At 42.9% G+C, this 13878-nt stretch overlaps 1 protein-coding gene across 2 annotated transcripts in view; it reads right to left on the bottom strand.

The window, feature by feature from the left end:
- DIS3L (DIS3 like exosome 3'-5' exoribonuclease) overlaps positions 1–12857 on the bottom strand; it is a gene marked incomplete at both ends in the record, with an annotated part of 31940 nt that extends 19083 nt beyond the window's left edge. Inside the window, 4 exons of one of the 2 annotated variants that reach the window (XM_084241143.1) lie at positions 315–450; positions 2735–2863; positions 11225–11378; positions 12692–12857. In XM_084241143.1, coding sequence (XP_084097269.1) covers positions 315–450; positions 2735–2863; positions 11225–11378; positions 12692–12857 — 585 coding nt within the window. The remainder of the gene's footprint in view (positions 1–314; positions 451–2734; positions 2864–11224; positions 11379–12691) is intronic. The other variant, XM_084241144.1, reaches the window with a different exon arrangement.
- Positions 12858–13878: the final 1021 nt, after the last annotated feature.

The raw sequence follows: 13878 nt of genomic DNA, 5'->3' as shown, positions 1-13878 counted from the left end.
AAGATTCAACCCATCATCACCATTACTAATACTGCTACTGCTGTAACTATAAATATGCATTTACTGTCAGCAGGAAACTGAAGTCTTCGATGCTGTGGGCTTTCCAGTCACAGGAAGCTTGCCTAAATTTGCCAACATCAAGATTAATTAGTTGGGGAGTAATAAAGACATGGGATTTCTTGAAGTCTTTCTTTATTCTTTATTTTTCCCTTTCTATATTGTAAAGGGAACTAAAGCCTTACACTCACTACTTAGTAATGAACACACACATACACACACACACACACAATTATGTAGACAACAACTGGAAATACCTTGAAAGAAATCACAAATACTCCTTCTGTTTGGCTTCCATATTGCTGAATTGCCTCTTCATCTTCTGTCACCATAACAATTGGCATCCTGTCCTGGCAATGATGATAGTACCAAACTGCTGCATTGTAGATGCTCCTTGAAAAGCAAAGGGAATGTGAGCCCTCCCCAGGCAGCCAAATACACACTACTGCTTAGAACTTATCCCTGGTTTTCAATCTGATATTCTTTGGTCTGCATAGACAATGAATCATCCACTCAACAAATACTTGCTGAGTACCCATTATAAACATGGTCTGGGTTGGATGTTGTGGGGCACACAAAGATGAATGACATCTCTTCTTCTCTGGGACATCAAAACACAACAGCAACCTCTTTCATTTCTTGATATGCCCCAGAAACCAAAGAACTCTACCATCTTACCTCACTTTTTAAGTGGAAAGCTGGACCACATAGCACCACATGGGATGACAAGCTAAGCTATGTGAGGCTTGAAAGATGAAGAAACTGTTTGGCTAAGAGAAAAACCAGGCTGTAAGCAGCTGAAGAGCATAATGCAATAAGAGTATAATGCAATATGGAACCACATAGGTATCTGAACATCCTCCTGAAAAGAATCTGAATTGGAAAACAGGATCTAGGTCTGGAGATGTGCTTTCAAGACTGGATTATTATGGACAGTGAAGTCCATAAACTTGAACAATTTCTGTCAGCATCTGTTTTCCTGTCTGCTAATTAAGACACCATGTCAGGTCTCTTTACTTCTAGAGCTAAAAAAAAAAAAAATTCAGCCAGGTGCACACACTGAGTACCACCATGTGCAAGGTCATGTAGTCAGTAAGTGTGATTATGTGAGCCAACCTAGAGAAGATGTGTTTTTCCACTTCTGGCAGAAAACTAAGCCCTATGGGAACTTGGGAATTTCAATTAAGGACTAAGTGTGTATCAGTGCTTATTTTACTTTAGAGAAATTAAATATTTTATGGCTATGTAGATAAAGATTTATAAGGAAAAAGATGATTTAAATGTTTTGCATGGGTAAGACACTGCAAAGACTAAGATCTCTTTCACCCTCTAAAGAAGAGTACAGCAGAGGCTAAGTGACAGGCTAACAGTACCCGAGGCCCCTCTCTGACTTTAGCTGCAACTGGGTAGCAGTTCCACACCCCTCTCACCACTACCGCCTTTAAAGGATCATTAAGTGACCCTGGGGAACAACTCAGCAAAAGGGGACAACTAATTAAATGCCTCAGTCTGTCCTTCAAGGTGACTCCTGAAGCACATTCTAAAAACCTTAAGAGAGGTTCCCAGTAGGCTGGATCTTTGTTTTCCAGTAAAACATTATTTACTGCTTCCCTCCTTCTCTGTTTCACTTTCCTCACTTCCTCACCCCTGCTCCAGGGAATTCCCTCCCACATAAACAACCCACAGTGTCCCTGCTTTACGTTTTGCTTTTAGGTCAATCTAAACTACATCACTGCACTTTCCAAATCAGTTTTATCAGAATTAACTTACCAGGTTCAGTTTCCTAAGACTGGTTGATATTAGAACAACTTATACCAGAAAAAGTGAGTTGACTTTAGCTAAAAACAGGCACCCTCAAGGTCTCCTACATATACCTAAGCATGAGAGTTGTAACTGCGGGTCACTGTGGTAAGCCTGCTGGCCATCAGGGCCTGGAGCAAATTGACTCTGGGTACTTTTATCTTCCTAACCACAATTTCTAAAACACATCAATTATATATTCAAATGATAAGCTACTGACATATTAACTATTTCAGTACTAGGCCTCCCTGGTGGCGTAGGGGTTAAGTCTCAGCACTATCACTCACTGCTATGGCCTGAGTTCTATTCCTGGCCAGGAAGCTGACCCACATGGCTCAGCAGACCTCTCCTGTCTCACCCGCTACTCCCCTCAGCAGTGTATTTCAGTATATCTACCTATTCTGCTCCCTACTCTGCTTCTGGTGAATTCTCACCCCTGTGCCTATGGCCTACACCGCAGTTCTTCTATACATAAACACATCTAAAAAAAAAAACAAGGGCCTCCCTGGTGGTACAAGGGGTTAAGCACAGCACTATGAAGCGATCCACAGCCTCTGCAGCACAAGTTCCATCCCCAGCTGGCCAGGGAACAACCCACATGGCGTAGCAGACCTCTCCTGTCTCGACCGCTGTTCCCCTCAGCAGTGTATTTCATTCGGTCCGCCTGTTCTGTTCCCCACTCTGTCTCTGGGGAATCCTCTTACCCCCCCACACCTCTGGCCTGTACCCCAGATCTTGTATGCATACATAAACCTTAAAACAACAACAAACAATTGGCTTGTTTCAGCAATAGCTTTAGATCAACTCCCAAACTGCCAATGATAAAGAAATGAAAGAAGACGATCATGGGAAAGCCCACAGCCACTCAGGGCCATACCTGGTCTGCCACTTTTCCATGGACTCTCCTCTTTGCCGAGGGAGATAGCAGCACTGCTGGAATTCATTAGCGAAGAGAACGCAATCATGACGTGCATCCTTCAGGAGGTTTCGCAATTTGTTATACTGTCTGGGACACAGAGGAGAGAAATAAATCTGACAAAGCAGGTACTCATCTGCTGCCAGCTCTTGCTAAGGATAAAAAAAGATGAGGTATTTTAGAGTAAAAGATTGATTATTTAAAACCAGAGAGACATTTATTTTATAGGCCTTCCTGTGAACAGTACCATTGGACCCCCGTTTTTTCCATTTTGCTATTACAACGTGCTTGGGTAGGGCCTCATTAGTTTGTGGATCAGTCAAGACCTTTTCCTCCCCTTCTTAGACTTGCTGCCTTTGCTATGTAATTATAAGACCCTTCCCCAATCCCTCACTCCTTTCAAAGGCTCACAGAGTCAAGTAATTCAGCACTTAGTTTTGTACCTTGCCTATCTATCAATGGCATAGGGCGTTAGTATCTTTTATTGGCAGTCTCAGAAAAGGCCATGTAAGGTAAATAAAGTATTTGGGGTGTGTCAATTTTATTTATAACACCACCTCATATACATGAATGAGAACTAGCTTTATCTGTCTGACAACAGAAAGTTTTAAGGTTTTTCCCATCAGGAGAGCTTTTCATGGATGCCAGCCAAAGTCACAAATCAATTATGGGTCAGCTTCTAAGGTGCTTTTCAGTAGCCTAGGTAATGTGAAATACAGAAGAGCCACTGCACTTTAAAGGAGATCAGCCATTTATTTAAAAAAGGATTGATATACTCTGGTTTCCCTTCAGATCATATAAATCTTTCACCTTTCACTAAAAAAAGGATTGATATTATATCAGATATTAAGTAAACATATAAATTACCCAAGATAGATGACTGGCATTTAATGTATTTTAATATAATAAAATTTGTGCTCTTTTAGCCCCATCTCAAGCCTGCCACCATGGGTTTTTAAAAACAAGTCTTTTCATTAATGCAAAAGTAGACTTCTCCAACCTATCCTTTCTAAATAAAGGCTCACCAATAATATCTGTGTGGCTTCAACATTTCATTAAAAAATAAGAAACACGGCTTTTATTTCTTAGTAACTCTAAGTCTTAGCCATCTTAAAAAGAATCAATGGTAAAAGCATATTAGAAAATTTCCTAATAAACAAAGGGATTCCAGTTTCATTTCTGTGAAATGATGGTAGCTCTCCTTCATAGAATCCCACTTGTGTGAGCAAAAGCTATTGCTCTTCCTCCTGCCCAGAAATGCCTAAAACAGACAAAATTGGTAATTCCTCCATCTTCACAAAGATAATTTACAATTATTTTTTTTTAATAGAGGCATGTTTTTCTTTCTTTCTTTATTTGTTTGCTTGTTTGTTTGTTTTGTTTATACATGCACTGGGTACAGTCAGAAGCGCGGGAGGGTGAGAGAATTCACCAGAGCCAGAGCGGGGTGCAGAGCAGGCAGAAGGACCGAAGTACACTGCTGAGGGGAGCAGCGGGCGGCAGGAGAGGTCTGTGCGCCATGTGGGAACCTCCTCCGGTGGCCGGGGAGCAGCCGGGGATTGAACCGGCACTGCAGAGGCCACGGGCAGCTTCGCAACCCAGCGCTCTACCGCTGCGCCACCGGGGAGGCCCCTACAATTATTTTTTTTAAAAAGTCTGCAGCACACTGTTCAGAGTGATCAGTCCTCTAGCAGTGGGTCAAAGACTCGCTTCCTGCTTTACCTCTTCTGCAATGCTTGTATTTTAGATAATGACTACTTATTTGTTAAGCAATAAAGAACATTTTAGAAGAGACTTTGTAAACATCTGCAATGAGTTATTTCTAAGAAAACATTGAAAAAATATTTATTTTTTCTGATCGTATCTTCCATAGCTTTTTCTCCCTTTCTCTGCCATCACATTTTAAATAGCCCTACTACAGCATCTGAACTTAGTGCAGTTATTTGTTTATAAATGACCTCCCTTACTAAATATCCTTCATCCAGCAAATATTTGGTGTAATCCTGCTAAGTGCCAGATTTTTGCTCCGTGGAATGCCTGCAGGACTCTTGCTCACGGGAATAAAACAAATCACCCATTCTCCTTAAAAAATCAAAACTAGGGCCTCCCCGGTGGCACAGCGGATGAGCGCTGGGTTGCGAAGCTGCCCGCAGCCTCTGCAGCACCAGTTCAATCCCCAGCTGCTCCCCAGCCACCAGAAGAGGGTCCCACATGGCGCACAGCCCTCTCCTGCTGCGCCCGCTGCTCCCCTCAGCAGTGTACTTCATCAGTCGGCCTGCTCTACTCTCCCCTCTGGCTCTGGTGAATTCTCTCACCCTCCCGTGCTTCTGACTGTACCCAGTGCTTGTATAAATAAATAAATAAATCTTTAAAAAAAATCAAAACTAGAATTACCACACAACCTCACTTCTGCACATATATCCCAAAGAATTGAAAGCAGAGTCTTAGCAAGATAGCTATACAGCCAAGTTCACTGCAGCATCATTCACAATAACCAAAAGGTAGAAGCACCCTAAGAGTCCAGAGGCAGATGAATGGAAAAATGTGAAATAGACACACAGTGGAATATTACTCAGCCTTAAGAAGGAGGTTCTGACAATACTGAACATGGATGAAGCTTGAAGACATTATGCTGAATGAAACAAGCCAATCACAAAAGGACAAATATTGTATGATTCCACTTATATGAGGTTACTGAAGAGGCCAAATTCAGAGAATGGTGGTTGTCAGGGGCTCAGCAGAGAAGAAATGGGGAGCTGGTACCTAATGGGTGTAGAGATTCAATTTGAGAGGATAAAAAAAGTTGTGGAGATGGATAATGGGGAGGGGTGTACAACAATGTGAACAAACTCAATGTCACTGAACCATACAATTATAAATGGATAAAAGTGAACTTTGTTATATATATTTCACCACAATTTAAAAATTAACTATGCTAACTGGCCAAATAAAATAAAGCAAACAACAGAAGCATCCATTTCAGTGGAATAAGTGCCACTGGAGAGAAAGTACAGGTGTGACAAGGCCAGGGAGGGATGGGAGGGCACCTGGGAGGAGGTGATGCCTGAGACCTAAAGGATGAACAGTTACCACACAAAGGGCCCAAGGGAGGAAAGAGGGACAGTGTTCAATGTAGCAGACAGGGTGGTTCATCTTTGTATCTTTAATGTCCAGCCCATGGCAATTGCACAGTGTTTTCCAAATGAGTAAATAAACTTAACCCTTAGCGACAACAATGACCCAAAAATAAGGTAGCAAGCTCTGACACTTCAGAACCCCACTGCTCTTTTGCTAGGCTTCCTATACATCACTGCATTTTCAGACCCAGGGATTCTCCAATTAGGTCCTCTCCAAATACCGATGTTCCAGACCCAGAGGGTTTACCACCAAAGTGGAGTAATGACAACACATATCAATGTTTGGGAAAATATACAACTTAACAAAAAGAATTTTCCCAATTTTAAGTTTCACTCACATATATTTTCCTTAGACTTTTAGTGTTTGCTTTCATTTGGCAGCTACATATCATCCAGATAAAACAAATAAACAAATGGCACAAGAATATTAATGGAGAAACCAGGAAACAAATAGCGAATCACGCTGAGTATGACAGTCAGATTTCCTTTGGCATGTGGGCTTACAGTTATAATTTAATAGCACATACATACAATACAGTCATATTTTTTGTTGTCAGGGTTGGTGGCGCATATGATGGAATTAAATATATGAGTGTCCTGTACAGAGCCACCCAAGAGCATCATGGGGCCATGAACTAACTTGGCTTACATGCTCGGAGAGTGACAGTTTCAGATAGTCCTGTACAATAAAATCATCTTAGGTTTGAAAAATTCCAGTCTTACAGAAGGGCCCTAGTTTCCCTGGACTGCCTTAGATGTTTTCCAAATCTTCGTGATTGAAACATCTGAAACAATTTTTTAGAGGGACAGTTAAACTTACCTTCTTTAGACTGATTTTCTTTTTTACTAGTTTTACTCAAAGTTGACCTTACCTATGGGTGCAACATCCCCTCCCCCTGCCGACTATGCTCTCTGGGGGGCAGCCCACAATTGGAAGGGAGAGTTATAAGGAGGTGAGTTCTGTATTCAATGATGTGTTTCCTGGGCCCTCAGCTATATTCACAGAAGCCTGGTAGGGACTTCTAAATTTACTTACAGAGCTTTTTGATTTGTTAAGATTTTAAAAATTTATGTTTTCATTCATATTAGGGGACACTCTTAAAGCTCTCTAATGGAGTATATTTTGGACCACCTGAATATCTGCCACTGCCTGTACTCCCATTGGGTGTCAGTGCCCACCCTCTCCAAGGCTCACAGACACCTCAAAGTTCTGACCCTTAGACCTCCTTCAGTGCTCCCTCTATCCAGGTACTAAGCCAGAAACCTCAGTGTTATCCTTAACACCACCTTTTCTCTTACTTCACTTATCTAAATCCATTACTAAAAAAAAAAAAAATCAGCTTTATGTAGATATAATCCACATACCATAAAACTCACCCTTTTTAAACATACAATTTAATGGTTTTGAGTATAGTGAGAGTATGCAACCATCATAACTATCTAATTTCAGGACATCTTCATTACCCTCAAAAGAAATATACCCATTAAGCAGTCATTCTCCATTTCCCCTGATGCCCAGCTCCTGGCAACCACTACTCTACTGTCTGTCTCATAGATTTACCTATCCTGGGTGATTCATATAAATGGAATCATACAATATATGATTTTTTTCTGGTTGGCTTCTTTCATTTAATATCATATTTTCAAGGTTCGCCTTGTTGCAGAATGTAGCTGTACTTCATACCTTGTTCTGGCTGAATAATACTTCACTGTAGGGCTAGACCACATTTTGTGTCACTTTTTTTTTTTTAAAAGATTTATTTATTTATGAATACAAGAATGGGGGTATAGGCGAGAGGTGCAGGCAGTGAGAGGATTCACCAGAGACAGAGTGGGGAACAGAACAGGCAGATTGACTGAAATGCTGAGGGGAGCAACAGGCGGGACAGGAGAGGTCTGCTGTGCCATGTGGGTATCTCCCTGGCTGGGGATCGAACTCGTGCTGCAGTGGCTGTGGACAGATTCATAGGTTGCATCTTAACCCCTCGCACCCCAGGGAGGCCTGGTCATTTCTATTTTTTGACTATTATGAATAGAGTTTCTATGAACATGTATAAGTTTTTTGTTTGGACATATCTTAATTCTGTTACATACTTATAAAGTCCTATATATTTTACTTACTATATAGCTCTTGGAAATATCTGTTTCTCTCTAGCTCACAGCTCCCAACATCTCACCTGAACTGAAGCAACAGCCTCCTCTCTTCTTCTCTACTGCCCTGATCATCTTTTCAAAATAGGAATCTAAGTTATTCCACCTTGCTAAAACCCTTCACCAACATGTCTGAGGCCCATGAGGTCTTCTTCCAGCCCAGGTCGTCCAGTTCCTCTCTCCACATCTCCCTTCCACAAGACCTTGTACTGCAGTTTCCACGCATGGAAAGATTTTCTCCTTTTATTGCCTGGTTTACTCCTACTCATCCCTTAGATAGTTCAGCACAGAACATTTCCTCAGGAAAGATTCTTTTCTTCCCTGATGAACTGAGCTCTCCTGACGTCAAGTACCTATCCCTCTTCGCATCTGTCACTTCAGGTCTCTGTCGAACCATCTTCCCCTCAAGACCAAGTCTACTTTTATTCACCACTGTATCCTTAGTGCTGGCACAGTTTCCAGCACAAACCTCAATAAATATCTGTGGAATAAACAGATGATCCTGAATACATGAATGAATGAATGGAGACAGGACAAACTCACAAAATAAACAAGTGCCCCCTCATTAAATAAGCATTTGAGGACTGTTAAATGGCAGAATGTGGGATTATCCCGAGCAATCAAAAACTTGGTGTTTATCATATTATTTTGTATGGTATATTTATGAGAACAAACACTTTCTGCATTGATATTATTGAAATCAAAATACAAAAATCACATTAAATACAGGCTAGATTAGAAGAACCCATGTTTTTTCATGGTTAAACTCAACTCTGATGATTTCATTTCAGTAAACAATGTCATCTGTCATATTAAATTAAAGCTACTTTGTAGCTTTCCTTATTTAACTTACAGGTTTGATTTGGTTTTAGGTTTATATTAAGTACTTATGCATGAGGATGTACAGTGATATTTTTGTTTAAACATAATTAAATAACTATATGATAAAAATCATTTAAATGAATACTGGGTGTCCATGAGAATTTCAATATTTGGAAACATAGTTGATAACATTACTCATGGTGAGTAGTACAAGTATAATATTCTATTCAATATGAACTCAATCTTATGTTACCTACTGAGAAACTGAGGCATGAACTGTTGAGACTCTGGCGGAATATAATGAGTATATAGAAGGAATTCGGAAGAGGGCCAAAAGGAGAAAGCAAGGCACTAGACCAGACCAGGTATTTTACCTGACAAAGCTTTCCTAAGCAATAATGTCCCTAAAAGTACATCGAATAGACTGAATTATTTACTAGCATTTCAAAAATCTGTAAGGGAGAACTAAAAAAAAAAAAAAAATGTTTCCCAATATTAAATGAAGCAAAATACCAGAAAGCCTTTGCTAGACCACATCTGGTTAAATATAAAAAGTCCAAAAGCCTATACTTAACACATATGCCAGCCAATTAATAAGGTAAATCTTTATTGATATTCAATGGCTATCATCAATTCCAAAGTTAGCTTTCAATATATGATACTTTCTGGGGCTTAGTAAATTTTGATTACTTAGCTGTTTCAGCTTGAATATACCTGTTGATTGCTTACCAGGTAAACAAACGACCAACTCCCAAACTTGCTGATTCCTTTTCCTGTCTCTTCTTACTCATCAATCATGTTTGTTATAACTACTTTAGGAGCAGTCTTGGATTTATTTCCTTCAGAGAGCTTTCTGGCCTAATCCCTATATCCACATTTACTTCTGCACTTTGCATAGTCCACATAAAATTTTCTTGCATGGGTCTAAGATGTGCTATAATTACCTTTTTGCTTCAAGCATCCAAACTCAAAAAGACAGCAGGTTTGTTGAGAGAGACTATGACTTCTTGTACTCCAGAAAGCCTGACACTAGGAGCACAAAATGTGCTTATGGAAGGGGAAAACCAGTGTAATGGACCTATTTTATACTCCTTGTCTTTTGTTTTTGCAGTTAGTATATTCAGAGACATAGGAAAGTCGTGGAAAACCAATAGTTTTTCATCAAGTTAACAACTTTTGAAATGTTCAGGAGAAAAGACACTTAAATTCCAATTCTTTGCTTTTGAATGTCTCAGGAATTGGTTTTTAAAACAATTCTTAATATTAAAAATATTTTGGAAAACAGAAGTTGAAAAGGCTTGGCAGTGTGTTAGTAATCCAAATGATAACAACAAATTGATTTTAGGAGCAGCAGTTGAAATACGACACCTGGAGCAGCATTTAAACCTCGCTATGTACAAACATCTCTGTCTTTGTGTCTGAACAAAATCAGCTTCAAGCTCATTTAAAAATATTTTATCTGAAAGAGCCTCACACAATCTAGCTAATGCATTTTTGAACTGAGCATATAATAAGAACAACTTATCATTTTCATATACAAATAAACACATTTCATTTTTTACTATCAATGTCTAAAGAAACCACAACATTTAAAAAGGAATAAACACATTCTGCTTTTTAAATAACTTCGTGAGTTAGAAGGTTGAATATATAATTCTAATATACTGTTTCCACATGGCCTTTAAGTCAAATCATAAGCCTTTTCCCAAAATTAAATGAAGCAAAACCATTTTTGAGAGAATTTGTTCGAAAGGTGAACAATTACTCTTCATTTAGGTACAAGGCAAGCATGTTGGTGTGATTTCAATCAGAAATCATTTGTGTAGCAAATACAATTATGATCTTTGGTAGTTAACTAATAATCTAAAAGTAAAGCAAGTTATTGCAGTTTCATTGAATAAATCACTACAAGTACAATTTGCATCACAATCAAGAAGTCAAAAATTAATAAATGAAGTACTCTCTTTTCCTTAAGGAAACAAGTTTCTGAGATAATATATCTATAAATGAGAAGATAAAATACTATGTACTATCGCTAAGAAACAAGTAGTAACTCTGGCACTGTAAAAACGCAAACCAAAAGCCAAGAATCTTAAATACACACATTCTGGGGACACTGCAGTTTATTGATCTACAGTCAGATCTTTTGGCCAGGTGTTGAAGCAGAAATATAAAATCATGTTACTGCATTTCTCACTAGCAGAGAATACCAAATTAGTTCAAAAGGCCTCTTCTGACAAAATAATGAGTAACTCCCCCCTCACCCCCTAACAAGAGACCTTTTCTAAGGTGGAAAAAAAAAATCTGCACAGTAAATAAATAAATAAAGTAAAACAGATACCTTCGGCCTCTTTGATGCTGCACAGCTTGACAAGCCGTTTGCATGAAAATAACTCCCTTCAACTCTGGAAATTCAAGGATCTCAAGGTAATCTTGAACAATTTTCCAATCTGGGATCACATAATGAGTCACATCACCAGACAAGAGCTTCCCATCTGAAGCATAATTCAAAACTTAAAGAGATTAGACAGCATTTCAAACCAGGTTTATTACTATTTCAATGTCACGATGCCCCAGTGTGCAAAATAACTTCCGTCTTAAGCATACCTGTGAAATATTTAAAAGACAAGACAAATCTACTTTGGTAGAGGCCCAAAGTTGTGGCAAATTCAGCACCTTCATTTTTCTTAACTGCTTTTTAAAAAACAAAACAAGCAAGTCTCCACCACAACCTAAATATTTGTGTTAACTCTAAATGGGGCACTCCCAAATATTCATGTTAACCACTGTTTATTCCCAGCAATTTCAAGTGAACATGCTCAGAAGTGTCCCGGGGCCAAAAAAGACTGCATTGACTAGAAAAAATGCCCATTGTGCGCAAGGGCAGTGGGAGGGTTTCCTTCCAGCGCGCGTCTCAGGGAGCGGAGTAGACAGGCTGCAAAGCGAAGTCTTCACCTTAACCTGAGGTAAGCTGAGGTTTCCAAATATTAGCAGAAAGGGACTAACTCCTACACTTCATCTCCCACCAGAGGAGGGAAGTAGCAACCTTCACATTAAATCAGCCACCCTTGTGGCCTAGAAAACAGGCACACAGCAGTCCCAAATCCAATTTTCCCCTGACCTTCCTGTACAAGGAGGGCACGGATAACCCACAAATCCTACAGCAAAGAGGGCATGGGTGCTGGCAGGGCAGAAAATCTGTGGGAAGCAAAGGAAACACAGAAAAGGAGCAGCAGCCCCAGCAGCAGCAGCAACTCGGCGGCGAGCACAGGGCCCGGCCTCGCGTCCCGCCTCTCACCGAAGGGCCACACCACGATCCCGGGCCCCTCGCCACTTCACTCCAGAGGCCGGGGGCGGGGTGGGGGGTGCGGAAGAGGCTGGTTCCTGCGCACAGAGCCCGCCCAGAAAGCCCAAACCACTGGGCCTGCGGGCGGTGGGGGCGCCTCGCTCGGCCTTTCCATCTCGGCGGCGGAGCCGTCGGGGAGGCTCTCGCGGGGAGGCCCAGAAGCAGCCAACCCGGGCCGCCTCTGCAGCCTTTGGCCTGTGGTGTCGCTCCCGACCCGCAGCCGGGCAGGAGGCGATGCCCGGGGGCGGGCGGAGTCCGGGGCGCTGGACCCCGCGCAGGCCCGGCCTCGCGCTCCGCCTTCCGGGCGCGCCCTTTCGCCGCACCGCGGGCGCCAGACTCGGCCCGGCAGCCCTCGCTCCCGCCCGGCCCCCGCGCCCCGTTTCCCGCCGGGCCTCGGTTCCCTCGCCCCGCCCGGCCTCCGCGCCCCTCGGCCCTCGCGTTCCCGCCCCGCCCGGCCCCCACTGCGCCGGGTCGCGCCCCGGGCCTGACCGTTGCGGCAGGCGGAGGGCTGCGGGCAGAGCGGGCTGTTGCAGGGCACGCTGGGCCGCAGGTAATGCTCGCGCACGATCCGCAGCGTCCGGCCCTGGAAGGTCCTCAGAAGCAGCACCTTCTCCCGCTTCTGCAGCATGGTGGCGGCGCTCGGCCCGGCAGCGCTCCGCGGCCCGCGAGGCCGCCCCGAGCCCCGAGGCCCGAGCCGGAGAGCGACCGGGAAGCGCCGGGCGCGGCAAGGCGCGGCGCCGGCGGAGGCGAGGCCGTGGCTTCGGGCCCGCCCCCTCGGCCGGGCCGGCCGGGTCCTCGCGGGGCGCCGGGCTCCACTCGGGCCTCCTGGCAGCTGCCAGGAACCGAAATCGCCCTAACGGCGTTTGGCCCGGGTTGTGGGCCAGAGGCGGCCCGCGGGATGGGTGCTCCAGGGTGCTTTAGGGTGAGGGAGCCGCCCCAGCCTGGCCTCAGTTTCTCCCTTCAAAACTGCCTGGGGGCAGGGTGTGTGGGGGGAAACCACCCAAAAGACTTTCGGAAAATAAAGGTGTGGAAGCTGGTTTAAAGTCTTGGGAAGAAAGATCTGATAACGATTATAAAGGATTATTGGGCTTTATTTCTCCCACCCCTCTCCGTATGGGGATAGGACTGCTGGAGTCATAAGGGCGGTTAGTAGTGTTTCTTGTTCCTGAAATAGTTAAAAGATTCAGCAAATAAGCTAACAACCCTATCAGTCCATCTTTTCCCCCTTATATTACTTAAAAAAAAAAATTGAACATTTTGGGTTTTTTTTAAAAGATTTTATTTATACAATAGCTGGGGTACAGGCCAGGGGTATTGGGGGGTTGTGAGAGGATTCACCAGAGATAGAGTGAGGCAGAACAGGCAGACGAATGGTACTGCTGAGGGGAGCAGCGGGCGAGACAGGAGAGGTCTGCCACGCTATGTGGGTATCTCCCTGGCCGCTGGGAATCTAACCCGCGCTGCAGGGGCTGCGGACAGCTTCACTGCGCTGAGCTCAACCCGCTGCACCACTGGGGAGGCCCTTAAATCACTTTTAATTTCATGAATTTGTAATTCATGTAAATATTCAAACAATGTACATAAAAGCCATTCTCTTCCCTTGAGGTAAGCACTATATTCAAGACCAACTTTATAGCATTTGCAGCCTT

The sequence above is a fragment of the Talpa europaea genome, assembly GCF_964194135.1.
Source record: "Talpa europaea genome assembly, chromosome: 8".
Classification (NCBI taxonomy): Eukaryota; Metazoa; Chordata; class Mammalia; order Eulipotyphla; family Talpidae; genus Talpa; species Talpa europaea.
Note: the sequence above shows the minus strand (reverse complement) of the source record. Positions and strands in the feature narration are given on the sequence as shown.